The sequence below is a fragment of the Drosophila miranda genome, chromosome XL, assembly GCF_003369915.1.
Source record: "Drosophila miranda strain MSH22 chromosome XL, D.miranda_PacBio2.1, whole genome shotgun sequence".
Taxonomy (NCBI): domain Eukaryota; kingdom Metazoa; phylum Arthropoda; class Insecta; order Diptera; family Drosophilidae; genus Drosophila; species Drosophila miranda.
In genome coordinates, this window is record NC_046673.1 from 11,867,245 (window position 1) to 11,893,714 (window position 26,470).

At 46.0% G+C, this 26,470-nt stretch overlaps 6 protein-coding genes across 7 annotated transcripts; 3 read left to right on the forward strand and 3 right to left on the reverse strand.

Annotated features, from left to right (window-relative positions):
* Nucleotides 1-10,140: 10,140 nt before the first annotated feature.
* Nucleotides 10,141-10,559, forward strand: LOC108152233. The gene is made up of 2 exons (XM_017281426.2): nucleotides 10,141-10,245; nucleotides 10,308-10,559. Exons 1-2 carry the CDS (start codon nucleotides 10,198-10,200, stop codon nucleotides 10,446-10,448), a joined length of 189 nt encoding a protein of 62 aa, XP_017136915.1. The 5' UTR covers nucleotides 10,141-10,197; the 3' UTR covers nucleotides 10,449-10,559.
* Nucleotides 10,560-11,447: 888 nt separating this feature from the next.
* Nucleotides 11,448-11,772, forward strand: LOC108155830 (F-box/WD repeat-containing protein A). Its single transcript, XM_017286973.2, has one exon. The coding sequence runs from the start codon at nucleotides 11,456-11,458 to the stop codon at nucleotides 11,687-11,689; it is 234 nt and encodes a 77-aa protein (XP_017142462.1). The 5' UTR covers nucleotides 11,448-11,455; the 3' UTR covers nucleotides 11,690-11,772.
* Nucleotides 11,773-14,542: 2,770 nt separating this feature from the next.
* On the reverse strand, nucleotides 14,543-17,787 carry LOC108151281 (sodium-coupled monocarboxylate transporter 1). Its single transcript, XM_017279813.2, has 5 exons — nucleotides 17,207-17,787; nucleotides 16,286-16,445; nucleotides 16,151-16,216; nucleotides 15,000-16,090; nucleotides 14,543-14,929 (listed from the first exon to the last, which is right to left on the reverse strand). Exons 1-5 carry the CDS (start codon nucleotides 17,446-17,448, stop codon nucleotides 14,662-14,664), a joined length of 1,827 nt encoding a protein of 608 aa, XP_017135302.1. The 5' UTR covers nucleotides 17,449-17,787; the 3' UTR covers nucleotides 14,543-14,661.
* Nucleotides 17,788-18,246: 459 nt separating this feature from the next.
* LOC108152322 lies at nucleotides 18,247-18,715 on the reverse strand. Of its 2 annotated transcripts, XM_033386076.1 has the most exons (3): nucleotides 18,530-18,715; nucleotides 18,364-18,466; nucleotides 18,247-18,329 (listed from the first exon to the last, which is right to left on the reverse strand). In XM_033386076.1, exons 1-2 carry the CDS (start codon nucleotides 18,699-18,701, stop codon nucleotides 18,384-18,386), a joined length of 255 nt encoding a protein of 84 aa, XP_033241967.1. In that variant the 5' UTR covers nucleotides 18,702-18,715; the 3' UTR covers nucleotides 18,247-18,329; nucleotides 18,364-18,383. The 2 variants fall into 2 exon arrangements, with proteins under 2 accessions (XP_033241967.1, XP_017137057.1); XM_017281568.2 differs by having other exon boundaries at nucleotides 18,276-18,466.
* A 3,490-nt stretch (nucleotides 18,716-22,205) lies between these two features.
* LOC108151944 lies at nucleotides 22,206-22,887 on the reverse strand. The gene is made up of 3 exons (XM_017280879.2): nucleotides 22,775-22,887; nucleotides 22,636-22,716; nucleotides 22,206-22,577 (listed from the first exon to the last, which is right to left on the reverse strand). Exons 1-3 carry the CDS (start codon nucleotides 22,847-22,849, stop codon nucleotides 22,329-22,331), a joined length of 405 nt encoding a protein of 134 aa, XP_017136368.1. The 5' UTR covers nucleotides 22,850-22,887; the 3' UTR covers nucleotides 22,206-22,328.
* A 930-nt stretch (nucleotides 22,888-23,817) lies between these two features.
* Nucleotides 23,818-24,386, forward strand: LOC108151461. Its single transcript, XM_017280086.2, has 2 exons — nucleotides 23,818-23,969; nucleotides 24,031-24,386. The coding sequence occupies exons 1-2, from the start codon at nucleotides 23,883-23,885 to the stop codon at nucleotides 24,241-24,243; spliced, it is 300 nt and encodes a 99-aa protein (XP_017135575.1). The 5' UTR covers nucleotides 23,818-23,882; the 3' UTR covers nucleotides 24,244-24,386.
* Nucleotides 24,387-26,470: the final 2,084 nt, after the last annotated feature.

The window sequence follows — 26,470 nt, forward strand, 5'->3', positions numbered from 1 at the left end:
GGTCGACGATGACCAAGCTACTTACAACCGAGGAGTGCTCTATTGTGACAGAAGTTTGTCCAGATAAAGGGATTACAAAGGAGTATACAGCTCAGGGACGCCAAATATCGGAGGTATGGGAAAAGAGTGGGTGACAAAAAGGTGTTGTATGATTGAAATATATTTAAAGACAATAAAGATATTTAGGAGGTGCCTCATGGGGAACCAAATCGTTAGAAAAGGGTTATATTTATACATACTTGCTCCTATTACATCAGGAGATGCTCCTAATATTCCCCATTTCGCTCAAATAATTCTGAATGATTGATGAGCCTTATTCTATGAGATGGCTTAAATGGTTACTATAGATCGCTGAGCATATAATGCACAATGCAATTTTGGATATTTCCATCAAATGAAATGATTTACTGCAATTAATGCTACGATGCCGACGACTTTGTGTTCGTTTGTTTGTGAAATTATTATTTGACACTCTCGTTCAGTGCTTTGAGATTTTAAGCCCCGGCATCAATACAATTAAAATGTTGAATCAAATTAATGAAATCATATTCCATTGATGGCACAAACGATTGCACAATATGCGCCCAATGCCCATTTTTTTCGGCGGTGTGGGGCAGCATCAAAGTGAAACCTCAAAAGGCGCCTCCGCACCACCTTCTACAACCACCACACCGTCATTTCAGCACCACTTAAATTACGCACACATCGTTAAACGCGCGTTTGCAAATTGAACAATATTTGAAAAATTACACACAAAAAAATGAAGCATAGCAGCCCTGCCCCTCCCTCCACGTGAAAGGCCCAGAGCATATGAAGTGCAAAGGAAAAAAAATTGAAAATTTTTTCCATTCTACTTCCTTTTATTTTTATTAATGTTGCGGCAGCCGCCAATGGCAAAAGCCGCGCAGCAGCTCGTTAGCAACTTAAGTTGAGCTGTTGACGACGACGAAGGGGGGAAGGTGGATAATGGTGGATCTGAAGCTGATTCTGATGCCCACGGATGAAGACGGAGACGCCAAACAAAAGGCAAACGGCAAACGTCAATGCGCCGCCGAATTGGCAACATATTTGCGAACAGTCGCGAAAAGCGCGAGGGCCTCATCATCAGCCTCCAACCCCAAACATAAGCGAGCAAGGGCAGCCTGCGGCATATGCCACTGCAGAGGGCAGAGCAGAGCAGAGCAGAACAGAGCAGGTCACTGCATCGACGTGTGGATACCCTGGCCATGGATTAAATACAAGAAACACCAAGGCAAAGGCACGGAAAATGTTTTTATATCTAATGAAAGCCCAGCAACCGTCATGCTCCATGCCCCATGCCACATGCCTCAATTCAAGGGTATTTTTTCGCTACAAAAACACAAAAAAATAAAGAAGAGATGAGATGAGGAATACCAAAGCAGCGACATTGACGACGGCACGCCAAAGCCAAGGCTAAAGCCTAAGGCTCACCCACAGAACTTCCCCCCACTTCCCCACGCGAATTCTCCCCCACAGCCTCCCCGATTCCGCCTGCCAACAGGCGGATCGCGAGCCACACTGCGTGTTTGATTACCACGCGCGGTTACACGCAAAACAACGCAATTTTCGGCATGCATGCCGCCGCACCACCACCCATCCACCCATTCACCTAAGACACCACCCCACCAAGGCCGCAGAGGAGAAGGACGGAGGACAGGCCTGGCCCTGGGCCTGGGTCTGGGTCTGGGGTGCGGATTGGGCAATGTTCAATACGGGGGTCGCGCTCGCTTACAAGAAAAATCGCACAAAATCCCACTTGACAGGCGTAGTTAGCGGGCATCATGCAAATATCAGTCATGTTGCCAACCGGGCTGGCTCCGTGCGAGGGTCGCATGAGAAGTACGAAAGAGTAGAGTGTGGAAGGAAAAAAGTGTAGATATTGCCATATTGATATTTTACTCGCTAGTTATAAAACGCGCTATTTTTATATTTTTATTTTTTGAATTTTCTGCTAAATAAACAAAAAACAGATAATTCCTGCGCTCTTCCAGTGGTTCGTTCTCTCTTTCTATATCTTACTCGAGACCTTCGAACCGCCCTCGCCTCAAATGTGGCCTCTTTAAATTTCTTGTGATATATTGAACATCGGCGACCCCCAACTTCGATCCGCGACCCGCGACTGGCGACTGGCGACTGGCGGGCCCGTAGCCTGTGCTGCCACTGCGGTTAATGGCTTATTTAAAATTGTGGAGCGGAGCGGCAGAGTTTTTTTGAAAAATTGGCAAACTGCTGGCGAAATTGATACGCGGCAATCAGTGCGATGGGGAGGAAGGAGGAATGGGAGTGGATGGAACCAAGGACGCGGCTTTAAATCATAATCAGTAAAATGGAAAAAATATAAATAATGAAAATTACAGCAGAGCAGCGCGGAGCCAAATTGAAAGTAGAGCTGTCTGAGGGTTGGCCAAAAAAAACATACCAAAAACAGCACAGAACGGGAATAGATGGAAAAGGAAAAATTTGCATAACTCGACAGAGGTGGTGGCAGGAATGGTAAGAGGGGGAATGAAAACGGTGGAGGGGGCGAGCACCCGACGTTGTTTTGAATCAACAGGATGATTACGCCGAGAGCTGAGAGCCGAGAACCGAGTACCGGCCACAAAAAATAAAACTCAAATGAAATTAATCTAATAAGGCAACATTGTCCTTGTTGTAATACCCTTTCCGAGGGTATCATGAACTATATAAGATGCTTAAAAAACAGAGAGGGAAGTAGTGCAGAGCCCGTACAGCAAGAGCACTGGAATTTGTGGTCAAAAGGGACAAAAAACAGGCTTGATTTTAAAATATTACAACTACATATATAACTAAGACAAAGCTTATCGAAATCGAAGGACATCTCATATATGTATGTGTGTATAAACGATGTACCCGCAAGAGCATCCAAGGTTGGCCTTCCTCTCCAGTTGCTGTCTTTGTGGTTGTTGTGGGTGTGTCGATGGGGTGAAGGCAACAGAGTTCAAACTTTGTTGCCTTGTTGTTGCTGTTTTTGAAGCAAGTCAATTTTACAAACCATTGATGCAGAAGATCAAACTTCCGCCAAATGTTGTTAATGAAATATTAATGCGAAAAGGATATGCAATTGACAATTGTCTCTGGGCCCAGGGCCGTGGGACCCCTCTCGCACTTAGTCCTGGCTTAAAACACAAAGCTGCTCATTTGCATAGAGCCCTTGGCGGAGGCAGTAGAGTGGGCGAATGGGCGAATGGGCTGGGCTGCCTCTAAATTAAATTACAATTTCAGACTCGGCGGATAATATGAAAAAATCACAGCCATTAATCATGACAGGGGCCTCCTTCCGCCGTTCGACTGCAGCCTCGATTGACATTTTCCATTTGCTGGAAGAGGAAGCAGCATCTTATGCAAATTTTCAACTCTCCACCACTGTCCCTGCAACACCCCAATTGGCTGCAGTTAAAAGCATTGATAAATCATAACCACAAAACTCCAAGGCGCAGATTTATTTCCGCAAGGGAACCCGAAATGAAGAGGAAATAGAGAAAACCGAAATAAAGCGACAATGATTTCTATAAAAAACACCAAGAAACGTAGTGAATCCGAGAATTAAATTTATTTGTTTATTTATCCTAGTGCTATAAGATTTACTTATATTTAGGGTATTAGTCATTAGGGTATTATAATCTTCTAATATTCATACATTGTACATTGATCTTTAATACTAAACATTTGTTAAATCCTCATTTCTTTTGGTATACGAGTATGTATGAAATCAAGCAATTTTAAATATTAATGGAAACATTTTTGTTTTGCTTATGTTTGGTTTCGTTATATTTATAGTTTAGGAACACAATAAGTAGTTAAATGAATGTTTCATACCTTTTAAATTGGGAATACCATAGGACATAGAACACATCCGTGGGTTTTTCTGGTCTTAAGCTCGAAGAGATTCAATTAATGCTGATCAGAAGAAATATGGCTCAAACTCTTTAAGGTTGAAGGCTTTTCCATCTACAAGTATTTTCCCGTTTACGATGTACCCTGTGTAACCCATGAGGAGCGAGGTATTACAAGGGCATTAGTCAAAGTGCTCGGACGGGGGGTGGAGTTGGGGTCTACGGACTGAGTAGACAACAGCTCTATATCTGCTATATTTTCCATATCTTTCGATCAATCCGCTGCCGAGCAGACAATGCCTTGCAGCGCCCTTCGGTATGCAACAGTTTTGCGCCTCACGCACACAGCCACGCTGCGAGAACCAAACACTCTTGTGGTGCAGGGATTGATTGCAGGGCCACAGTGAGGACGAGGGCCAGGACCTGAGGTCTGGAGTCTGGTGTCTGGAGTGCAGGAGTGCGAGAGCAGAGTGTGATCTAAGCAAACTGTCAATATTTGATGTATGTTAACACCCTGTAGCCCGCCAGGGCAGAGGCCATATGTCAACACACTCAAACATAGAGTCAGAGGAAAGAGAAGGGAAGGGATTCTGGCATATTTTTGGCTATGACTGGTTCCTGGCGACGGGTGCCTCTGCCTCGTTGTGTGTGGCCTGTGGCCCATATGCACCATTTGGCAGCTGGCTGCCAAAATGCCAGCCACAAACATGCGCGCCAGAGGAGCCACAACCCAGGAAAAGGAGCAGGGGCGGGAGCACAGGCAGGAGCTCTGGTCCTGGAGCCAGACGTCTGTCATGTTGTCTGGCTGTTGGCAACATTTTACTGTTATTCAATATGTCAAAATCGTGTCGATAGCGTTCAAACAAGCCGGTCTAACACACACACACTGAGCCGCACTCGAACACACACTTGGTGGCAAACACACACACACACACATAGAGAGCAGAGTGGCAGCAGGAGCTACAGAATGTGGCAGGCTGACGACGATGCCGCCATTTGTGGCTGCTGCATGCGGTTGATGGGTTTGACGCTTGATGGTTAAATGTCGGGCTTTGGAGGTCTGCTCCTCCTCTCCTCCCCACAGACATGATCTGAGGCTGAGGCTGCTTCTGCAAACGTTTAAAGAGCCACAGTCGCATACGCACATGCACAGAGACAGACAGACAGAAAGGGGGAGACTTAATTAATCAATTTCAAATCAATTACCACAAATTTGTTACCAATATGCAAAGACATGAATCACGGACCCCAGACCTCAGACCCCCGGGCCATCCCCCACCCCAGACATGCCGCAAGATAAGGACATCTCTCAGACTCCTGGAACGGGCAGAGGCAGAGTCTGGCCGGGCATAAACAAATCTTGGCTGTCAAAAGTGCTCAAAGCCATTGTGCTAATCTCAGAGGAGCACAGACAGAAAAGCAGAGAGACAGGGAAGCAGAGAGACAGAGGATGCTGGATGCTGGATGCAAGGCAACAATGGCAGTGGCAGTGCCACTGCAATAACAGCAGAAACAACAACTCTAACGGCATTCAATAAATCACTAAACACTTGAATGACGCTGCCAATGCAACTTGCAACACATTGCATAGAGCCAGAGTCCCCGAAAACTGAGGCTTAACATGCAAAACATCACCCACCCACACAGAGAAAGAGTGGGAGAGAGAGAGAGAGTGGCAAACGGAAACGGACGCAAGGCTGCAAAAGGCAATGGTAATGCAAGTGGGCAATGTGCAATGGGCTATGGCAGTGCCTTGGCCCCTTTGGCAGGCAGCCTCATAATTCAAAATTGAAATTGCAACAATCAATTGCAACAACATGCAACAAATCGTTTGTAGCCTGGTAGGCTAATCACTGCACGTACAGCCGTACAAAGGGGATGCCCTCCCCGTCCCTCTTTTTGCTGACATATAAATCTCAGTTGGAGTCGCAGTTGGCAAAGACGATGCCCGGTCGGAAGGGGGCTGAAGATGTGGCAAGGGGAAAGTTCAATTGTTCCACTGCACTCGAGGCAGGTCTCAACTTCTGATAGGGAATGCCTCAGGACGATGGAGATGATGATGAAGGAGCCATTCCATTCCATTCATTCGGGGGCTGTTCGGTCTGTCCGACACTTGCTGATGCTCTACACCTATTGATGATGATGATTATGCTGTGATTGATGTTGTAGTACCTATGGAAATGTTTCACATTTTGAATGATAATAGCCTGTAATGATTGCTTGTACATGCTTGGCATTGATTGAAAGGAACAACTCAAAAACTTATTGATGCAATTTAAACATTATTTATTGACTGAGATTATTGATGGTTCAATCAAGTTTTAGTGGATTCAAGGTAATGAAATAGCCGATGCTAAAGAACAGCCAATGAATGTGACCAGTAGAACTAGGAATTTTTCCAAAAAGCTCTGATTAATAGGCATGATTGATAGAAGAACTCCCTACCCACCAGCCACCAGCCACCAGCCACCAGCCGCCACCTACAACCCACCACTCATCCTCACTCATTCGAACACCAAGGCAAAAGCCAACAAATAAAATGCTGGGAATTTATTTAGTTTTATTTCGTATTTACGTAAAATATTCCAATGGCAGCGTGCCCTCTACTTAGGACCGGTTCACGTACACTCCACTCGGGGTGTGCAATTAATTCCCAGCTCTGGACCCATTTACATGACAAAGTTCAAAGAATCTTCCCGTTCCTCTGGCAATGCACTAAGAGGTTTTCTGTCTCCAAGGTGAGCCCCAAAGCCGAGCCCCGAAGCGGAGCAAAGGTGCCGGGCCAATGAGCCGTAGGGTGTAATTAGTGCCGGCCTCGAGACTCTTGGCTCTTGGCTGCTAATCTGTGATTTTCCAAATTGTTTCACAAGTGTCATAAATCAATGAAATACCAATAAGTCGTCGTCGTCGTTGTCGTTGTCCTGCTGCTGCTGCTGCTGCTGCTGTTCCTCGTTCTATTGCTTCTGCTACTGCTGCTGCCGTTTGCAATTGTTGGAAAATGCAAATTTCGCAAAAGGATATGCCCATGCATAAATGTGGAGGACCGGAGGACAGCCGGGGACCAGGGAGCGAAACAGGTCAGGTCAGGAAGGAGTCACAGCCGACATCAGGCAGAAGCCAGACACGAAGCAAACATATTTCATGCAGTCTCAATTGGAATTCTAAATCAATCAGATTGAGACGGGGCCAGCAACTCAGCTTGCCAATGCACTGGATGCACTCAGAGAAAAGAGCAAAGCAGCTGCCATCTTCTTCACTGCACAATAAGCATAGCACAGGGCGGGTAAGTAGTATCTCTCACACAAGTATAAAGATCTTAAGCCTACATATGAATATGAATGGATATAAAACTATTCAACAGTAAGATAGTCTAAATGATATCTATCATCGCTAATAGAACGAAATGAAGTCATACTTGTATAGTTTTTTTAAACTTAAATTTAGTTAATTATCTCACGATATAACATTCTTTTTATGTATTTCGATGAAGGAAGGTACCCAGTGCATGTCCCAATAAATATTTGCACAGATATTCCGGTGTGATACAAGATAGTCGAAAGACCATTGGCTATCTGGGGCCATCTCCTCTTTCTGCAAAGCTCCTCTCGCATTCTCTCAGTGTCCCAAAAGTTGGTGCGTCTGTGCATTAAGTAAGACACAAATCATAATCGTATGCGTGGGCATGGGGGCTGAGGGCTGGGGGCTGGGGGCTGAGGGCAATGGCAACTGGACATGGATCTGTGCCGAGGTCCACAGGGCAGGCAGGCAGGCCTCGTCCTGGTAGGAAATGCAAAATTTCAAATATGAATTGAACTGATATATTAATGGCCACTTGAGTTGCACTCTCCGCTGAGCCAGGACTTGGGGACGTTTGTCAGCAAAAGTAACTGCAACTTCCTGGGGCAGGAGTTGCCAACGGGGCAGAAGGTAGGAGGCCAAGGAAGGGAGGGAAAGGGCGACCGGGTCGGTGTTGGCATTTATAAATCAAAATTTTGGGCCAACAAACTGAACACAGACGCACTCGCACTAACACAAAGGGAGGACATCTCTAGGCCTGTTTCTGTTTCTGATTCTGAGAGTATCTGTGAGGATTGTGTAATTGCCAGGACCTGGACTGCATCCTGCCGGGAAGATGGGCGTAGGATGTGGCTTGAGGTGGGTCCCTGTGTGTGGGCCACAATTGCAGCAACTTATCTCTCGCCTGCCCATATAAATAATGACAAGCACGACGACAAATAATAATGCACACATACACACACAGAGAGAGAGAGAGACACAGACACTCGCACAGGACACAGGACATGGCAGGACAATAGGCCTGAAAGAATTGTGGAAGCGGGACGAGAAGTGGTGACTGGGTGACCGATGTGTGTGTGCATAATATGAAAATTTATGTGCGGAAAGGATTGAAAATAAATTTATGAATTATATTGGTTAGAAAATTGCATCTACTCAAGGATATCCTTAATGTCTCTAGGATGTGCATGCCTCTGCCTTGTACGATGCACGAGCCACTGTCGCCGGATGCTCGCCCAAACCTATCTGTTACATTCAACAATGTATCCTGATTCAATTTATTGTTTGTTTGATTTGCATTGTCTGTGCCCCTTAGACAATTGCCAGTCGCCAGATACTATCCCGCCCTGCACTGCAATTTGTGTGGTGGCCATATACAATATATGGATATCATGGCTATCGGAACTCTCTTTCTCTCCCTATTCTTCATTGTTAGAGCCATTTAATCAGCGATAACAGCTGCAATTTGCGCCCAAAGTGCTTTTCGAATCATCCCCAAATAACAAAAATATTAAAAATATGTACATAGGTATGAGAGTATAGAGAATGGAACAAAGATTTTCTCGCTGCCTGTCGGAGAGCTTATCATAAAAATCCAATAAAAGTGGGCCATGGATTCCCCCTCGTTTCTCAAGCTTTTTATGTTTCACCCCTCGTGTTCTGTTTGTTCTGTTTGGAGTTCGAGTTCAAGTTCTTACCTGCTGCTACTTGCGGTATCATATAATGTAGTTTATGACTGCTGTGCCTCCCTGCCAAATCTGTCAAAGTTCAGTTACATGATTTCATCCATCCACCTTCTTAGGGAATGGGGATGACTGATCCACGGAAAAAGGAACGGAACTGGCAATAAAAGTTTCCCGACACGTTTATGCTTATCTCGAACGTAATCGCAATCCCAATCCCAATCCTAGGACCAGCCAAGCACCAGACATGTCCTGGCAGTTCATCAAATGTCTGACGACAAGTCACGACTGGCTTATAGCTTTCAGAGACATCAATTGTGGGACACTTTTCATTAGTTTGGCATTACTATACGTTATTGATAGGGACGTGTGCCTGAGTGGCTGGCTAATGCGGTTTCCCTGTCGATGGCTGGCTTATAGCGATATATAAATAAATACAACATGTACATATGTATATAAATGTATGCATATTTATTTAAGGTTCTAGTCTTGTGGGTGAAATTACAATTTTCGGAGAAAGTACTCTTCGCTGCCCCCGATATCAGCATTATCCTAAGATACGTCTTACGAAGGATAAGATTGTGGTTTCGAAACACAAGCTATTTAAAATAGGAACAATGGGCAATATTCTGATTGCTTGCATCTTCTATCTTTGGCTCAAGCGATATGTAAAACTTTAGATCCTTCAAATTGCAAACTATTATTAATTATACCAATATTATTATTTTCTTTTTGCCATCTTAAAAATGGAGATTATTTGAATCACGAAGGCAAAGCTCACCGTCGATACACGAGAGAAGATTGTACCCTCCAGGAAGAGAACCCGAACTGCATCCCAGGTCCCTGCTAGGCTCCTACTACCCTCAGTACCCCAGGTCGAGTCGAGGCTTTGGTCAAGTCTTCGAACTAAGATTTGTATAAAAGTTAAATACTTTGAAGACTTCGATTATTTCTCAACAAAGAAAGGCTGTATTGGTCACTGTGCTTAAAAATCGGAATGATAAACTCAGTACAATATAAATTAACATAATAAACATTAAAAGGTGACTAAAAATAGCCATTCCCAGAACCAAGAACCTCGACCACGACCCAGACCGAGACCCATTCCCACATCGGTTTAGAGCCAGTTTTTCTGACCGAGGGTCTCGGCTTCAGTGCACATGATAATTGCGGTTCACAATTGAAATAATATTATTACAAAATCAACACCTCAATTAGGTTTTTAATGTGTCATTTGAATAGCAAGTGCAATTACGGTGGGTGTGACATAGAGAGCGGTCGGCCCATAAAAGCGGCAGCCTCGAAGCCAATGCCATCCATTGAACCGCCGGAGCTCCATCAAGATGCGTCTCTATCTGCTGTTTGCCTTCGTCCTAAGCTGCTGTCTGCTGGTGAATAAAAGCCATAAGTAGGTTCAGTACCTAGCTAATACCGACTTTTCACTCTCTTTCAGCATCTGTCGGCAGCCGGAGTGAGCCATGGCCTGGGCCAGGGACTACTGGGTGTGGGCCACCATCGCAACTTGACGGGTTCCCCGCCACCACGTGGTGCTCCGCCGCCACCACCACCCAGCACCACAGCCTCCTCGGGGTAGCAGAACCTTGGATACGGAGATTGGATCGACCCCTAATATGACCCCGTACCTTTGTTGTATAAGCACATTAGTTTCAGAATAAACAGAGCATTGTCACACAGCAAAAATCAATAGTTTGGTTTGATATTATCATAGCAAGCTTTCCTTTCTGCCAAGTCATAGGAATTATAAAAGTTAGAAAAATACTGCGATAATTGAACGGAAGAGACAGACCAGACACCCAAATCCAAATATGTTAACATCAAAATTTTTTGGGTGTTGCTTATCCGCTATAACGCCTACAATTATTTACGTATGGACATATAATGACGTTGATACTGTTATTATTTTAATATATATTTTAATAAATTATATAATAAGATATCTCTCTATTATATACAAATTTTTTGGGTCGTCGCCGTTGTCCGAAATTTTACTCATATCATGCACATGTGCTTGCCCTCTAGTAATAATAAAAATAATACTTTTAATAATAGTACCTTTTGGGTACATGAAACAATGTTAAAAGGTCGCGATTTTATAAAAGCATCTTTGGCTCTGTCAATTACCCTCGTGAATACTTGGAAACGCTTTTCCAGAACATTAAGGCCTCGAAACGCATCGATCTGTCAAGAAGATTTTTTCACAAGATCTCTATATAAAAGCTCGCGTAGATGAATGAATGATTTCACCGCAAACCTGATAGAACTAGTGCACACTATACGATTATCATCGGAATAATGCGAATAAAGTTAGTAGGAATTAGCGAAATTACCTTTATCTGAATAGAACAGATCAGGGAGAGGAAAGCAGAACGAAGCGCAGCACGTGACCCATGACTGAGGTGAGGTGAGACTGCAATTTGTAATCACATTTGTTGATACAGCATACCCGATTGTTTATTGTTTCAGTCAATTGAACGGAAGCCCCTGTCCATCTCATATTTAGCTGGCCAAGATGGGACATATTCTCTATAAAGCAATCGCCGGAGCGAGAGCCGCCATCAGTTTTCCACTCATACTGAAGAGATGAGGACGATAAAGTGCCGCTTCGTGGTGCTCCTGTTGGCCCTGCATTGCCTCGCCTGCGTTGGACTTGGAGTTGGAGCAGCACCCATTGGCGAGCATGTGGATCATGCTGGCTGCATTCGGATAACGATAGTAAAGCGGCCACTGGCGACCCCGACAACCACAACGACGACGACCACCACCACCACCACCACCACAACGACAACGGCGGCCACCACAGTAGCCACTGGCTGAAGATGCAGATGCGATGGAATTCGAATTAGATTTCTGTATTCGAATGAAATAAAAGCCCAAGCGAAAGGCGGAATCATGTTAATAGCATACTCTCAGGCAGCCACTCGAAATGTAATTTCAAAAGCACTCCAGCCCCCAGCCTCCATTCTCCATTCTCCGTCTTCCAGCCCCCAGCCCCCATCCTCCATATCCTCCCCAAGGTAATGGGCCAAAGGCAGACCGCACAATGCACAAACGAAGCTGCCGAATATAATTAAATATTTTATCGCACAAAAAGTGCCAAAAATGAAACGACAACAAGAAAATGAGCAACCGGCATGCGTTTGGCCGGCTACCAGGGTCTGGCACTGGTACTGGGCCTGGTTGGTCCTCGGCCTGGACCATTGTGGAAGTGTGGAGAGCCCAGGTAGAGCCCCGCTTTCCTTCTAATTCTGTAAGCTGACATTGTTTTGGCAGTCGGGAAAAGATTGTATGAGGATAAGGGTAAGGGCAAGGTGGGGCCGAGTGAGTGTGGAACCTATGTTTCCCCACAAACAATAAACCCGCAGATCCCCTCTTCCTCTACCTTTCGGGCAGTGCATTTCTTGGGTCCTTTCAGATGGAATCTTTCGGTTGCCGGCAACTACTACAGCAACAACTACAGCACCCCCACCCGTCGCCCATTGTTCTCTACTCCATTTTGTTGTTCCGACAATTTCCATATGAATTTTAATTATAATTTTTCTATGCTCATTTTCATGAAAACAATCAAAAATGACTTTTGTGCCTGCTCTCCAAAAAAAAACTACACTTCAGTGGCAGTGGCAGGGCAGGGCAGGACAGGGAAATGGGGCAGGGACCCGTTGCAAATTGTCACTGGCATTTATATGGCTGGAGGCCCAGTCGCCAGTGGCAGCTGCCAGGCAGGGGATCGGAGGTGGCGAACTACATGTCAAGTGGCTTTGTTCGCAGAAATGTCCCAAAGGTACAGCTGTGGATGGAATGCTCTAACAGAAAGATGGGAGGAGTGGAATGGATACTGTCATTTTTAGATACTCGTACTCCTAGATCAGAGATGGAATCAAATGGAACATTTTCGCAGGTCGATCAAAGATCGGAAAAAGGCATAGAGACAGATTACAAAGAAAATAATTGCAAAAACTATACCGGAACCCAGATGGAATCCAGAAAAAAGAGTTTCAGAGATCATTGAATGTATAGATACAGAAGGAAAATAAAAGCAAGGAATCGAGAAAATAAAGAACAATACATTTAAGAAATATGAATTTAAAATACAAGTTCCCTCTTAAATACATAATTTGTCTCCGATCAGCAAAAAATACAGAAGATCATTGAATAAACCCATTAGAAATACTTCTTGGAGAGGAACAGCCAGACATTCTTTCTTAAAAGAAAGGAATTTTCAGAAGGAAATATGCCGAAGATGCCAATATCGAAGAATAAAAGAGATCAAAGTTTCACCATAAAAAAGCGATTGAAAATGTTAATCAAATGAAATTCTCAAGGAACAATGAATGTTCCAGATCTCTTTAGAGCAGATCCTTTTCTGAAAAATATACGGCACCAAATCAGAGATAAACTCCAGGCCGAGGGCATTTACAGAACATATGTATATGCTCTATTCCGAGAGAGAGAGAGAGAGACAGAGAGAGAGCGAGAGAGATAGCGAGAGGGGGAAAGAGAGAGAGTAAGTGAGTAAAGGGAGTGGGCAAATTATATTCCAGCATAAAAAGTAACACAAAAGCAACACGGCGACATAAACAAGTTAACAGAGCGAGGAGTTGTTTGCCCTTTGTGGCTGTCGCTGTTGGCCAGGACCTGCTGCAGTAGTTGTTGCTGGTAGTGGCAGCTCGGCAGCTCGGCTCGGATGGCACGTTAGCGCTGCTAACATCCGTTTCCTGCCCTGGCCAAAAAACAATCCACCCATATGACAACTGTCGCTGTCCCTGTCCCAGTCCCAGTCCCATTCCCAGTCCCTACTCATGCTCCTGTCACTGGCCATGCATACAACATAGTTTTTGAAAATGCCGCGAGGTGGTGCACACCTGTGCCGCATGCAGAACATCTCCCCTCCCCACCCCACCACGCTTTGACGAGATTTGCACCTGTCCAAAGGCCCAGCTCGGAGGCTGTCATTATGCATTCTGATGACATTTTGCCGTTGTCTTTTGTGCAAAATTATTTTTGCTGTCGGCTAATTAAGAGGACTGCAGAGAGCTGAAGAACCAAGCGGATTTGGATTGAAGAGACGCCCCTCAACCCAATGGTTGTCTTCCTCATCGATCCCGGGTCGGTCCCTGGCTGGGACAGAAACTAATTTTGCAAACATTTGTCAGCTCATTAACAATTCAATTTGCTGCATAAACGACCTAAACATACAAATACCAGGACCAGGCCCAGGCCCAGGAACGGCGACCTAAGGCGTAGAATAGTTGTACCACACATGCAAACGCAGTAAATACTCAATTAATGGCAGAAGTAAAACTAACGTGGAACCTTTTTGGGGTAGCCCCCATTCACCCCAGAGACAGAGAGAGAGAGAGAGAGAGAAAGAGTGACCCCCGGAACGGAGAGTAACGCAAAACTCAATCGCTCGTGCCTGGCACTTGAAAGCGGGTTCCCCCTTTTTGTTTTTTTTTTGTTCCTTTTCGCTTTCTATTTGGGTAGCCAGCTCTTTGATTTCTCGGGTCGGATAGTGGTTTGGGTCTGAGTCTGGGTCGGTGTCCAGCTCCGGCTCTGGCTCCGGGTTCATCTCCAGGAATGGTACCATAACTGCGGGCATTTTTCTAATTATGTACAGAGGATAGCAAAGCACAACTGCTTTGAACCCATTTCTCCGGTACAAAGCCCAAATAATTATGAATTGTGTTTTATTTTAAATATTTGCTAAGCTACCGAAGGAACATTCATCCACCCGCTGGTCAGCCACCATCCATCCATCCATCCACCCATTCACCCATTCACCATTCGCTTCACGTTGCCGTCTCCTGTATGGCCTTGTGCTTGAGTCCAAGTCCATCTGGCGTCCTGGAGGGGATCTGTGACTGCTTGTGGCGACGTCGCTCCAGCCAGCGGCGGACGAAGGGCGTGAGCAGCCGCGCGTCCACGGCGTCCAGGTCCGTTTCCCGCAGCAGTAGACTGGTGACGAGGGCCACCACGATAGTCAACAGTGCCCCAAAGAGGGTGAAGTAGAGATACGAGATGCGATACAGCTGGAAGGGTCCACTGGAGGCCTCATGACTGCAGACAAAAACAAAGAACCGATCCATTAAATTAAGAGTGAGGGAATCTGTAAAAAAGGAGACCCCACCTGAAGGCACCGTCGAGCGGCAGACTGGCAAAATTGCGCGGCTCGCCGGCAAAGGTGTAGTTGCAGCCCATTGTGGAGTAGGGCTTCCGTTGGTACACCAGATTCCCCGTGACCAGCTCTCGTTGGGCGCTCACACACATCCAGGCCATGACCACCAGCGAACTGAAGCCGCCGAGTAGGGCTCCCTTGGAGTTCACCCAAGGCAGCATGACTCCGGCCGTGAAGATGCCCAGGAGCGGGCCATTGGCCACCGAGGAGAGTGTGATGGTCAGCTGCAAGACAGCGCCCAGCTTCTCCACTACTAAGACCAACGCCACGAAGACGATGCCAAAGACGACGACGACGCTGCGCATCACGAAGGCCGTCTGTCCCTCAGTGAGAGGCTGACTCCTGAAGGTCTTCACGAAGTCCTCCAGAACGACGGCCGAGAGGGAGTTGAGTCCCGTAGAGAGCGAGGAGAGGGCCGCACTAAAAACCCCGGCCACAAATACACCGGGCAGACCCGGATACGAGCCCAGGGTCTCCATTACAAGCAAAGGCAGGAGCTGGTCGTTGCGCTTGGCCAACTTCGTCTCCAGGGGATCGCACTGGGCATAGGTGGCGTAGATCAGGAGACCCGTGTAGCCGCAGATCATGAGGAAGGCCAGCACCCCGGCAATGAAGGTCCAGATGGCGATGCGGGCATCTTTAAGGGTTGGCAGCGAGAGGTAGCGCTGGATCATGTTCTGGCTGATCGCGTTCGACTTGAGCCAATGGGCTACGCCGCCGAGGACCAGGGAGTAGAAGGTATACCGCTCGGTGATGTCCGGCGTGAAGTTGGGCCTCTCCAGGCGCGCCGTCTCCTGGGCCCTCTGCCAGACGACGCTCGGTCCCCCGATGTCCAGGGTGCCTTTGATGAGCACCAGAGCCATAGCACCGAACATGATGATGGTTTGAATGACATCCGTCCAGACAACGGCCTTAAGGCCTCCGATGCAGGTGTAAAAGATGCAGACCACACAGACAATGGGCGTTACTATGTGGATGTTCACCCCGGTGGCCTGGTTGAAGGCTATAGCCGGGACATAGATCACAATCGGCAGCCAAAGGAGCTAAAGGGGATATCTTATAAGAAACCGCAACAATGCTGCACTGAAGCAATGATCACTCACCGAAGCAACAATGAACATGACGGAGCCAAAGAGACGTAGACTCCGATTGTAGCGCTGTTCCAGGTACTGCAAAGAGACCGTCAACCGTCAGTCGGATCACGTCCTGTCGGAAGATGGAGGGAGGCGGAGGCTTACCTTATACGTGGATATCAGATTGAGTTCATGGAAGACCGGCAGGAATAAGTAGTACATGCAGAAACCCATCAGCACCAGTGAGCCCATGATGTACATGTACTGGGCACCATACAGATACACCTCCGTGGGAGTGCCCAGCAGAGTGATGCCCGAGATGAAGCTGAGGGTAAAGATTGCAACAACAGCTCGACATGAGAAGGTATCCGTATAACGTTTCCCAATTGCCTTGACCTTCACAATAGTACTGTCGACTGTCGTCGATCTCTGTCATCATCTCAGGGGAGATCAAAGTGCGTTTTATACAATTCAATTAGCACCAATGTCGTCTTCGTCGCTTAAATTGTCCGGAATCTTAGTCGCAGTCTCAGTCGCAGTCTCAGTCTCAGTCTCAGTCGCGCAGGCAATTGAGCGTCATCAATTTGAATGCCCTGCATGCGGGTTAGTTGGTTCGTTAGCGACGTTAGGCAATCCACGGAGCCCAGCTTTTGCGGGCCAATTATTAATTATGAAACATTCCGATTTGGTGCGTTGATAGGAGAACGAGTTTGCTAAAAATAAACCCCAGCGGACGGCCGCTATGGGCAGAAACTAGGGCAGACTACGACCTACAATGGGGGATCGGGAACTGCATGGTCTTAATGGGGATGTTCGCCAAATCACTGGGAGCTAAATGGTGAAGGCCTATCTGCGTTTTGGGTTCATTTTATACTTGTATCAGGAACGACTTAATATGATCTATTGATCCTTTTTTAAGGTACTTTCTGAATGAGTTTAATTTCATATGTACATATATTGAAATTGTAAGCCTTTATTTTTATAAGCAATTTGAGCTTATTCCATCTAGAAACTCGGAATTCTAAATGATATAAGATTGACCATAAGCTATCCGACGAAAACTTGACATCCCAAATTCATACCCACCTCGATATCAGAGACATGGTGATGGGAAATATCTTCATCTGCCTGCCGCCCACTAGATAGGAGGCTGCACTGTTGGCCGCCTCCTCGGCGCCACCGTGGGCCCGCTGCTTGCGGGACTCTCGACGCAGCTGCAGGCAGAAGTAGACCCCAATCACGGCGCAGATGGCCAGCATCATGCAAAAGACCAGATAGTCCGGCCAGCCGAAGCTCTGTAGGCTGGCGCGCAGCTCCTCCACATGCATTTTGCCAAAGAACCTCACACACCTATTGGACACTCGAACAAAAACAGGGCACTACCGATCAATCGATAAATGGACGCGAATTTCTTGAAGGTGTACCGCACTGACCGCACCGCTCTGTGGTACGCATCAGAGGTGACTGCCGCACACCGAAGGAAGGCGGCTCTGGAGAGCCGCGTCTGGTTACACTTTGATTTAGATTTGTTTTATCATCCGTCCATCCATCCAACCATGTATGCCCCCCTTCCTGTTGGGCTCCAACTGCAGCACTCGTAGTTGTTGTTGCCACACACCAACTAAAGTATTATTATTAGTATTAATGATATTATGACACACTCAGCACTCGACAAACGACACTCGACAGTTGACACTCGGAGCCACCGCTGTGACAGCCACAGCCATAGCCAAAGTCATTGCTGATCCAACAGCTGATGGCAGACGGACAGCTGATCTACGCCTCAGCGTCAGTCCTATCCCAGTCCCAGCGCCTATTTCTTAGCTAATTGAGTCAGTGGTCCGCAAATTGAGTCGCCATCGGGCACTTAAGCCAACGCGTTGTCTTTGCCTTGGCGCTCAACTTGGAGGCAACTTTGTGGATCGAGAGATTGGAAATGGGTAATGCGAGTGGGAACTGCGGAATGGGGTGCGACTGCGTAAATTAACTTGATTAGATTTAGCTGGCAATTTGCACCCGCCGCTGTCTCTGTTGGGATTGAAATCGCTATGTAGGCCGCGGCACCTCAATTTGCCAGAATTTATAAGATTTTGGTGGGACTATGGGGAGGGAATCATTGGAGAAGATTTGGATACAGCACAGCTATCATTGCTGTTTTATTAAGTGGAACAACAAAATAATAATAAAGGATGTGAAGGATAAACTGCAGAGCTGCTAAACGCCGTTTAGTAGATTGAGCTGAGTGGAGGCCATGGCCATCGTCCTAAGCCCGACTATCTTCGGGCCAGCCACTGTTGCCTGCCTCCTTGCTTGCCAGGACATCGCCATCGCTACGCTCAAACAAGCCTGGACGTGGAGGAGAGTATTTGACTTGGTGTGCATCGATCAGAAGTCAGTGGCCGGACTCACCTGCTCCTGCTCCTCCTGCACTCATGGTCAGTATCGAGCTGGTCAGCTCCTTGATGGTGCGCTCCAGTTCTCCGAGCTTGGCCAAATCTTCGCCGGAGGGAGCCGCCCAGCAGTTCTGGGTCAAGCACAAAAATAGAGCGAGGCACACAAAAGCACAGATTGGATGGGCCATCGCGTGGACTACGGTTATACTGTTATGTGGTGGCCGTATACGATGTTTGGCCTTTTTATATGTCCGCTCCCATCTAGATCGGGAATCCCTTCATGGATCATTACTTGTTATAAACGATTCGCTGTCCACGCTTCAACGATTGGCAAATGAACTGAGACTGGAAATCCCACTAAGATTCCTATCTGGCGGTCATGGGCTGATTATGGTAAAAAATATCACACATCGACGCAACTTTCAGCTCAGTTTTTAGGATTTCTGAAAGAGTTTCGTATCAGAAATCGACCGAGTCACAAAAAACCTTCTTAGCCAAAAGGGTTATGATTTCAATAAGTCTTAAGCATCGAAGATCATGTGTGTTCAGACTCCAGTCGAAAATTAACATAAATGACTTTGATTTTTGATTATCGATTAAATATTCCAAGTAATCGAAATGCTGCTACCATTAGAGGCAGGGTTGCCTTACGTTTCCAAATTAAAGTTCGGTTACCCTACGCGATCATTGATCGATGGCAGCCCGAAAGTATGCAACGCTGAAATGCGATTGGCGAGAAACGATCTGTGATTCGTTTGATGGGGGTTGCATGGGGGATGCATCTACACATTTCTCTCTCTTTTGCCACAGCACTTTGACGTCCCCTATCGTACACATTTTTTCCATCTGCGCGTTGGCAGATGGAAATTCTGATGCTGCTGATGCAGGCGGCAGCTTCAGTTTCAGCTTCAGCTGTGGCAAAAAGCGTCTGCACTTTTGTGCCAATCGAAGCATAAAATGAGCAGCAAGTGCCACTACACAGCTGGAGACACATAACCGTACACCCGTACACCCGTACTGATGTACAGAAAATGTACACCCGAGCACCTATGTACTACACACACACACACACAGAAGCAAATCAGAATCAAAAATTGTATGCGTTGGCACCTTGAACATGCGTCGCAGAGTACGAGTACACACCAGGTGAAATTTTATTCACGCCACTCACCAAATGAATACTACAAATACTCACTCTCTGCGCTACATCCATTCGGTTGGGGCTTGGTCCATATCTAACAACGGGGACACAGCTCTTGACTCCAAATTAATCAGACGGGAATTTCAATGAAGAATGGTTGACCAATCAGTGATTTGTGTAAAGATGGATATAATCAAAGGATTGTACATATGTATGTGTAGGCTCAGATACCCCAAGAGGATCTCCCATATAATAGAACATCCAGGCGGAATTCCGTCTTCATTTTGAAAGTTACACAATAGGAAGGCAGAGAGTGCAGATTTTGATTTCAAATTATACAAAATATCCGTGATGTTTGTGATTAGATGTGTAGGGTCTCTGTGGATTCGTCTATTACTGAGAGTACGAGCACGAGTATGTATGCGAGCGGGGGTGTATATATCTTTTTGATTTCGCTGACTGATTTTTCTCGCATTTCTTGTTTATTTTTATGCTTTTTTTCACTGCAACGTCAACGGCGAATTAATTAATTCCAGTGGAGCGGTTTTTCAAGAAAAAGCCCTTTTTGCCATTAGTGGGGGTGCATGCCACATACCCTGCCAACTACGCTCTACCCGCTACCCTCTCACTCTCTTTGGGTTGGCCCACTCAAAACGGTTTCGCAGGTGTTGTAATATTATTTGGAATTATGCTGGAATTTCATGTTTTTCTTTACGTTTTCCCTACATGTTTTTTCAGCCCACTGCCGCTGTTGCGGCTGCTGCTGGGAAATGCCATGAAAATTATTTGCTTTTTTGCTTTTTAATTTTGTTTCAAGTTGCATATGTCTCTCGCCCTACACCTGTGTGTGTGGCTCGTTGTTTATAGCTAACTTTACAGTTGAGAAAGCATTTGCTAAGTGGTTTTAATTAGTTGCCTCCGACTTGCTTTCGCCCGCGACCAGCGACCATGGTTTTGAGGTATGCGCCTCAGCCAAAGCACTCAATCCAATATTACGAATACGAATACGAATACGAATACGAGTACGAATACGAGTACTAGTGTATCCCAAGGACAAAGAGCATCTGATGCATATGCTACAAGAGTAGTTAGTGGATTCGGTTCTCATTTTAATGATTTGAAAATCTTCGAAGGCTCTGGCCCAAAACTGAATTATTTCCATATAACACTCCCTGATGGTGGAACACTCTTTATACACGTATGCAAATGCCCACTCAACCCTCTATCAAGACCCCACCGCAGCCCACTGTCATTCACACTTCGGTCATCATGAGGGGGCCAGGCTTGAGCACCCATTTACAATATTTATCAAGTGCGCGAACACACCCAAAACCTGGGCGGGGAGCGCGATTAGGACGTACTAGGACTCAGCCTCGGACAGGGGGCATCATATATTAGGGGCTTTGGCTCTGGTCATCATCGTCAGCAGCAGGCCTATGCGTGGCCTCTAATTACATCGCATTGTCATAACAAAATTGAGCGCATTTGACACGCAATTGCCCCACAGTTGGCGGTACGGGGACGATGGCGATGGCGATGACGATGACATGTGAGAAATGCCACAGAAAGCAGAAGTCAGTGGCTAAGGAGGAGCTCCGCTTCGCTTCTGTGTCCGGGACGGGACTGTTGCATCAGCCCAACTAGATAAGAATTAATTGTTCAATGGCACGCATTGCACTAAATATTTGAATATGTCCAAGCAGGTAACCTCCCCCTGCCCCCGACCACTGACTTCTGACTTAAACACACCCCCTTGCCGCCTGTCTGTCCGACTCTTCTCGCTAATCGGATAAAATTCATAATTATTGTTATTACTGTCATTTTTCTAATGACCCGGCTGTTGCGTGTACTTTTCTATTAAGATGAGCTATCAAACGCACTTTGACTGCACGGCGCTCATTCGCTCGATTCATTTCGCTTGTTTGCTCGCTTTTTCGGTGGTTTTCCAGAGGGCTAATGTCGGACCATCCCTCGCGCATCGCATCATCGATGTCCACGCAACGCGCGCGTAAATTATGTAATTAAAATTCCACACCTTAATTCGGGCAATTTATTACACGAGCTTTTGACTAATTGGATAACGATCTTTAACTGTGGCCACTAAATACATACATACTCGTATTCCAGTTGCGGATGGACGTGGTACGTGGCACGATGTACTCATGAGTTCATAAGCGATGCAGTGCCCGATAAGGCTGCGATTAATTGAATTTTTACCGAAACTCAGACATGGCCACTCTGCAAAGGTGTGTGGAATCCTCGGGAGTGATTAAGCATATGAAATTAGTGGGTTTTCGGGGGATGGCTATGATCGATGGTTAAGCACACACAGGAGGAAGCTATTTTCCGGAGCATTTGCATAATATGACTCAATCTTTGTGATGAGAGAGGGATCGAAGGAGAAGACGGAAGAGCTTCTAGAGACATGGGAAGTGCATCAAATTTTTGATCTAATAGATCTTGCAATTTACTCTGAGTTCAGAACCCAATTATTTACAGAAGACCCACAATACTTTCTTTGTCGATCCCAAAAATAATAACAATAATACACTTGCATTGCTAGGGAATATATTTGAATAATTGGCATGCCAGGGTGCAAGAAACGAGGATAAGAATAGTTTGGATAAAATATAAAGAGTTCCAAGGAGGTTCCATAATCTACCTAGTGCTGATCTCAAGCTTCATGAGTGTAGAGTTTAATGGGTTCAAGAACGGGATAAGAGCGAATGGCGGGTGAAGAAACGGTTTCTGCTGCTGGAGCGATTTCGTTTCCAGCCGAAGCTGTGCCGTTTCTTTCATTTTCCAGCTGAGATGATTCAGATTCTGAGGCTTTGCAGTACTTGCAGAGTAACCAAAGGGGACTCGGGAACGCGCAGAATTTGGATTGGGCGGCTTGAACAAGCTTCGTGAAGGCCTCGATGCCCTGTCAGAGAAGTGCATTAGATGGGATTAAATTCAGGCTACTTCAGGACACCTTTTACCTGGTTAATCTCTGCACAGTTGTTCTTAATGGAACCGGATTCGCACATAGCCTTTGCCGAATCGAACATTAGATCGCATGGCTAAACGATCGAAAGAAAAATGTGAATTGGTCCGAGACGATTCTGGGTCAGAACTTACTCCTCCAATTGCCGTAGAGGGCTGAGTACTGTAGAGGGCCAGGAGAAGGCCCACGACAGCAAATGAATGCTTCATCTTGGTGTGGATTAGGGCTTGCTTGAAACTGATGTTGAACTAACCTGAGCTGGCCCTTTTTATGGGGACTACCCATATCAGGACCTCGTGCTGGAAAGATTTCAGACTGCAGTCGTGCATTTAATACGAATCGTGACTTTTGACGGGCTGCTATCTTTATGAGACTCAAAAGAACTTCTTTCGCATATTCAGTGCTCTCCATTTCCGTTTGCAGCTTATGAATGTTTTTATTTCAGAAAGAGAATGGCACTCATTCATCACGCGAATGGCCCAGCATTTCCGACACCTTCTTCCTTGTGGCGTTCTGGTCAATAAATTGCACAGCCATTGATGGTAATTAAACACACACAAATCAAATGAATGAAAATTATGAACAATTGCTTTAGCGCAGTCGAAGTGGTTACGGCCAACACTGGAAAAAATAACCCAGTACCCCGGGTAGAAATGGTTTCAATCCGAAGAAATGTGCGATAACTTCAATTAATTCGATGGAATATTAATTTGTTAATTGATCATGAAAAAAACATACACATTTGGAAAATATGGAATCAGTTTTGGTCCTCTCGTTGCGAGTCGTTTTGGAATTTTGCTCTTGCCTTTGCTACCATTAAGTAACTTCAGATCAAGATCATACTTTTGATTTTTGATCTGATGTGTCGCTTCTTCTCTCAACGCACGGGTCAAGCGAGTATCCAACGTTTGCTCTCTGTGCAAAACAGTTGCCATCATTAAAGCGAGCAATCGGATGAGTCAACCGTTTGGAGAGGTGGCCAGAGCTTAGCCAAACTATGGGCTCTGCTGGGTGGGCGGTGAGGGGGTTGGGCTATGGGGTTTGAATGGGGAATGATGCGATACTCTAAAAATAAAACGCTGCCCGACCGCTTGGCAGGGTCAACGAAGCTTTTCGGTATGCGGCACACGTGGAGCCGATTGGAAATCCGATTGGAAGTCGGATTGGATGTCGGTGTCGTGTGGTCAGTCGAGTTTCGTTAGTCAATGGAAAATGTTGTGAGGCATTCGCCAAATATCGACTATGACCTTCCGTTGCACCCTGTTGCCCCTACTGCTGCTGCTGGCACTGGCCCTGGCCCTCCTCAGTAGCCCCTCACTCAACCGCACGGTGAGTCTTGACCTAATCCGCAGCAAATCAATGAATACAACATCCAAGTGAGGTTCCCCAGGCTATGGCGCTCGAGTTCATGGATGACGGAGCATTTGTGCACGACGAGGGGCACCCAGTGGATGAGGAATCCTCCGCAGAAGCACCAGCCATATCGACAGGCTATACCCGGGACACGATTGCACATTTCAATCCGCGCAAGTCAGATGCCGGCTTCCGTCAACTCTGGGAGCGCATTCCCCTGCAGAAAGTGGACGTGATCAAGCGGCGATAGGAGATAGGGAGGTGTGTAAGCCCAACCCAAATCGTGACCAAATAATCTATATTATACTCGTATACATATGAAAACTTACTGGAATTCGTTGTCCGACGAGCCAATGTGCTCAGAATGGAATAAACTATGCTATCGATAGAGCACATTCTGGCACCGGCTTGTTTCTTTATTTATTATCTATATTACTAGAGTAATGTTTTAAGACAATTATGGAACGAATCGCAAAACGCAGCAAATCCTATTAAGATGAGAAAAGCGCCGATCACAAACGAACTGAAAAGGGTAAAGCTCATCGGACGGATTTTGGGGATCACCGAATACATAAACCTTGTTGATGGAATTGGGGTTTCAGCACCTGCGCCACGGTTGCAGAGTACTCCACGGTTCACGAAGCCACGCATGGAAAACGACATTGCCATGACCAGCAACAGAAGAAGCATTAGGTCCTGCAAGAAGATCCACAGTTGGAAGCTGTTTTCTAGTGATCCAAAACAGGCCATCTTACCAATAAATTTGTATCTTCGAAGGGATTTGAGACTTCAAGAAATGGAAACATTTTGAATATGATTTTAGAGAGCAGAACGGAGAGAGCTCCAGCAATAATTGAAATCATTCTGATTTTGCATAGCATATCTTACACAGCACCCTAATAGAATCATTGAAATTCCTTTTGCAGAGATATCTTAAAATATCATCCAGCACTATGGGACTTCTAGAAGTTATGGCTCAATATTGTCTACTCATAATAGGATCTGTCCAACAGGCTCACGTCAATGAAAGAGGTTAAAATTCCTGTGAGGGTATCCCATACATTTTCATCTATGGGTCAGAACTTCCTTCCCATTGGTCAACTCTGAGCCCAGCCCCACTCCCACCCTACTCACAGCCAAGGCAACCTTCAGCCCAAGTAGTTCTTGGGAAAGTAATAAAAAAGCGAGCGAAAGCAGAAACGTGGCTGGAAAAAGCGGCCGTCGCAGGGAAAACTTTTTTATTTGCATTTTGTTTTAGGCAGAAGAGGGGAGGAGGGAAAAAAGTGAGACCAACTCTGTTTCAGTTTCTGCTACCGTATATATTTTTTTTCTCGTATTTTTAGTGAGTGTGTGCGTGGTTTTCCCTTTTTTTTTGTTTTTCGGTTGTTTCTTCTTTGTTTTGTAGAAAAATGCACAAGTTTTATGCTTCCATAAAAGTTTTTGTGGGGAAAACTTTGCACTTGTCTTGTAGCTGGAAGCCGCCGAAAGGGTTTTACAATGATGCGCTATACGAGTGCGTCCGTCCACCTCCTCGGTGGTGCTGGTGATGCGGCTGGTGGTGGTGCCCCCAACTGTCCTCTGCCGCTGTCCAAGTGGGCGTGTCATGCACTTAATATTTGAGGCATATCATTAGGCGAGCAATATCCCGAAAACTGAATCGAGGGCTTGCCTCTGGGTTGCTTCGTGAGGGGGGCAGGAACAGTGTCTATAAGTTGAAAGTTTTAGGCAGAGCTCCGTCTTGAGAGTGTGGCGCACACACTCACTTAACCCATCTCGGATTCGGACTACGCATTCACTTAACCCCAGAAGAACCACAGTCCACAGCCCCCAGTCCCCAGTCACAGCCCCAACCACGAAACTAGATCTGGACATGAACCTGCACCAGAATGGCTCCCATGCATTATCATTAAAATAAATTATTAGAGTTCGGTCAGAGAGGGGGATCGGATCGGGCTGCTGCCGGTTGCTGGAACTACGAGTAAAACGCATTTTGCACGTTTTGTGTGCGAGAATTTTTTACACGATTTTTACAACTTTTTTTCGACAGCCGCTAAGTACACAAAAGCATTTGCCGAAGGACTCCAGGGGAGTCGAGAATGGGGGTAAATGGGGGGCTCGAGAATGTCGAGGGTCAAGCAGTGGTGGGCGGTTAAAGATAAAAAGTCAAGTTGGATGCGTATAGAGTTAGAACATAACATTAAGTTAACCCACCGCACACAACTGAGGCAACTAGATAGAGTATAATAGACCGTATGTTACCCTCTACTGGGGAAATGGTGCATATCCTATGTACATATATGTATGTTGCATGCCATAGTTATATTCAGTCTGGAATAGATTGAGCAAAGGCTCAGCTAGTAGTATCTTCAATCGTAGATTTATTTTATTGATATATTTTAAGCAATTGTAGACTGAAATATATCCTAAATCATAATCAATAACTAGTGTAGCCGGAGCAACATGACCTTCAGGCTGAA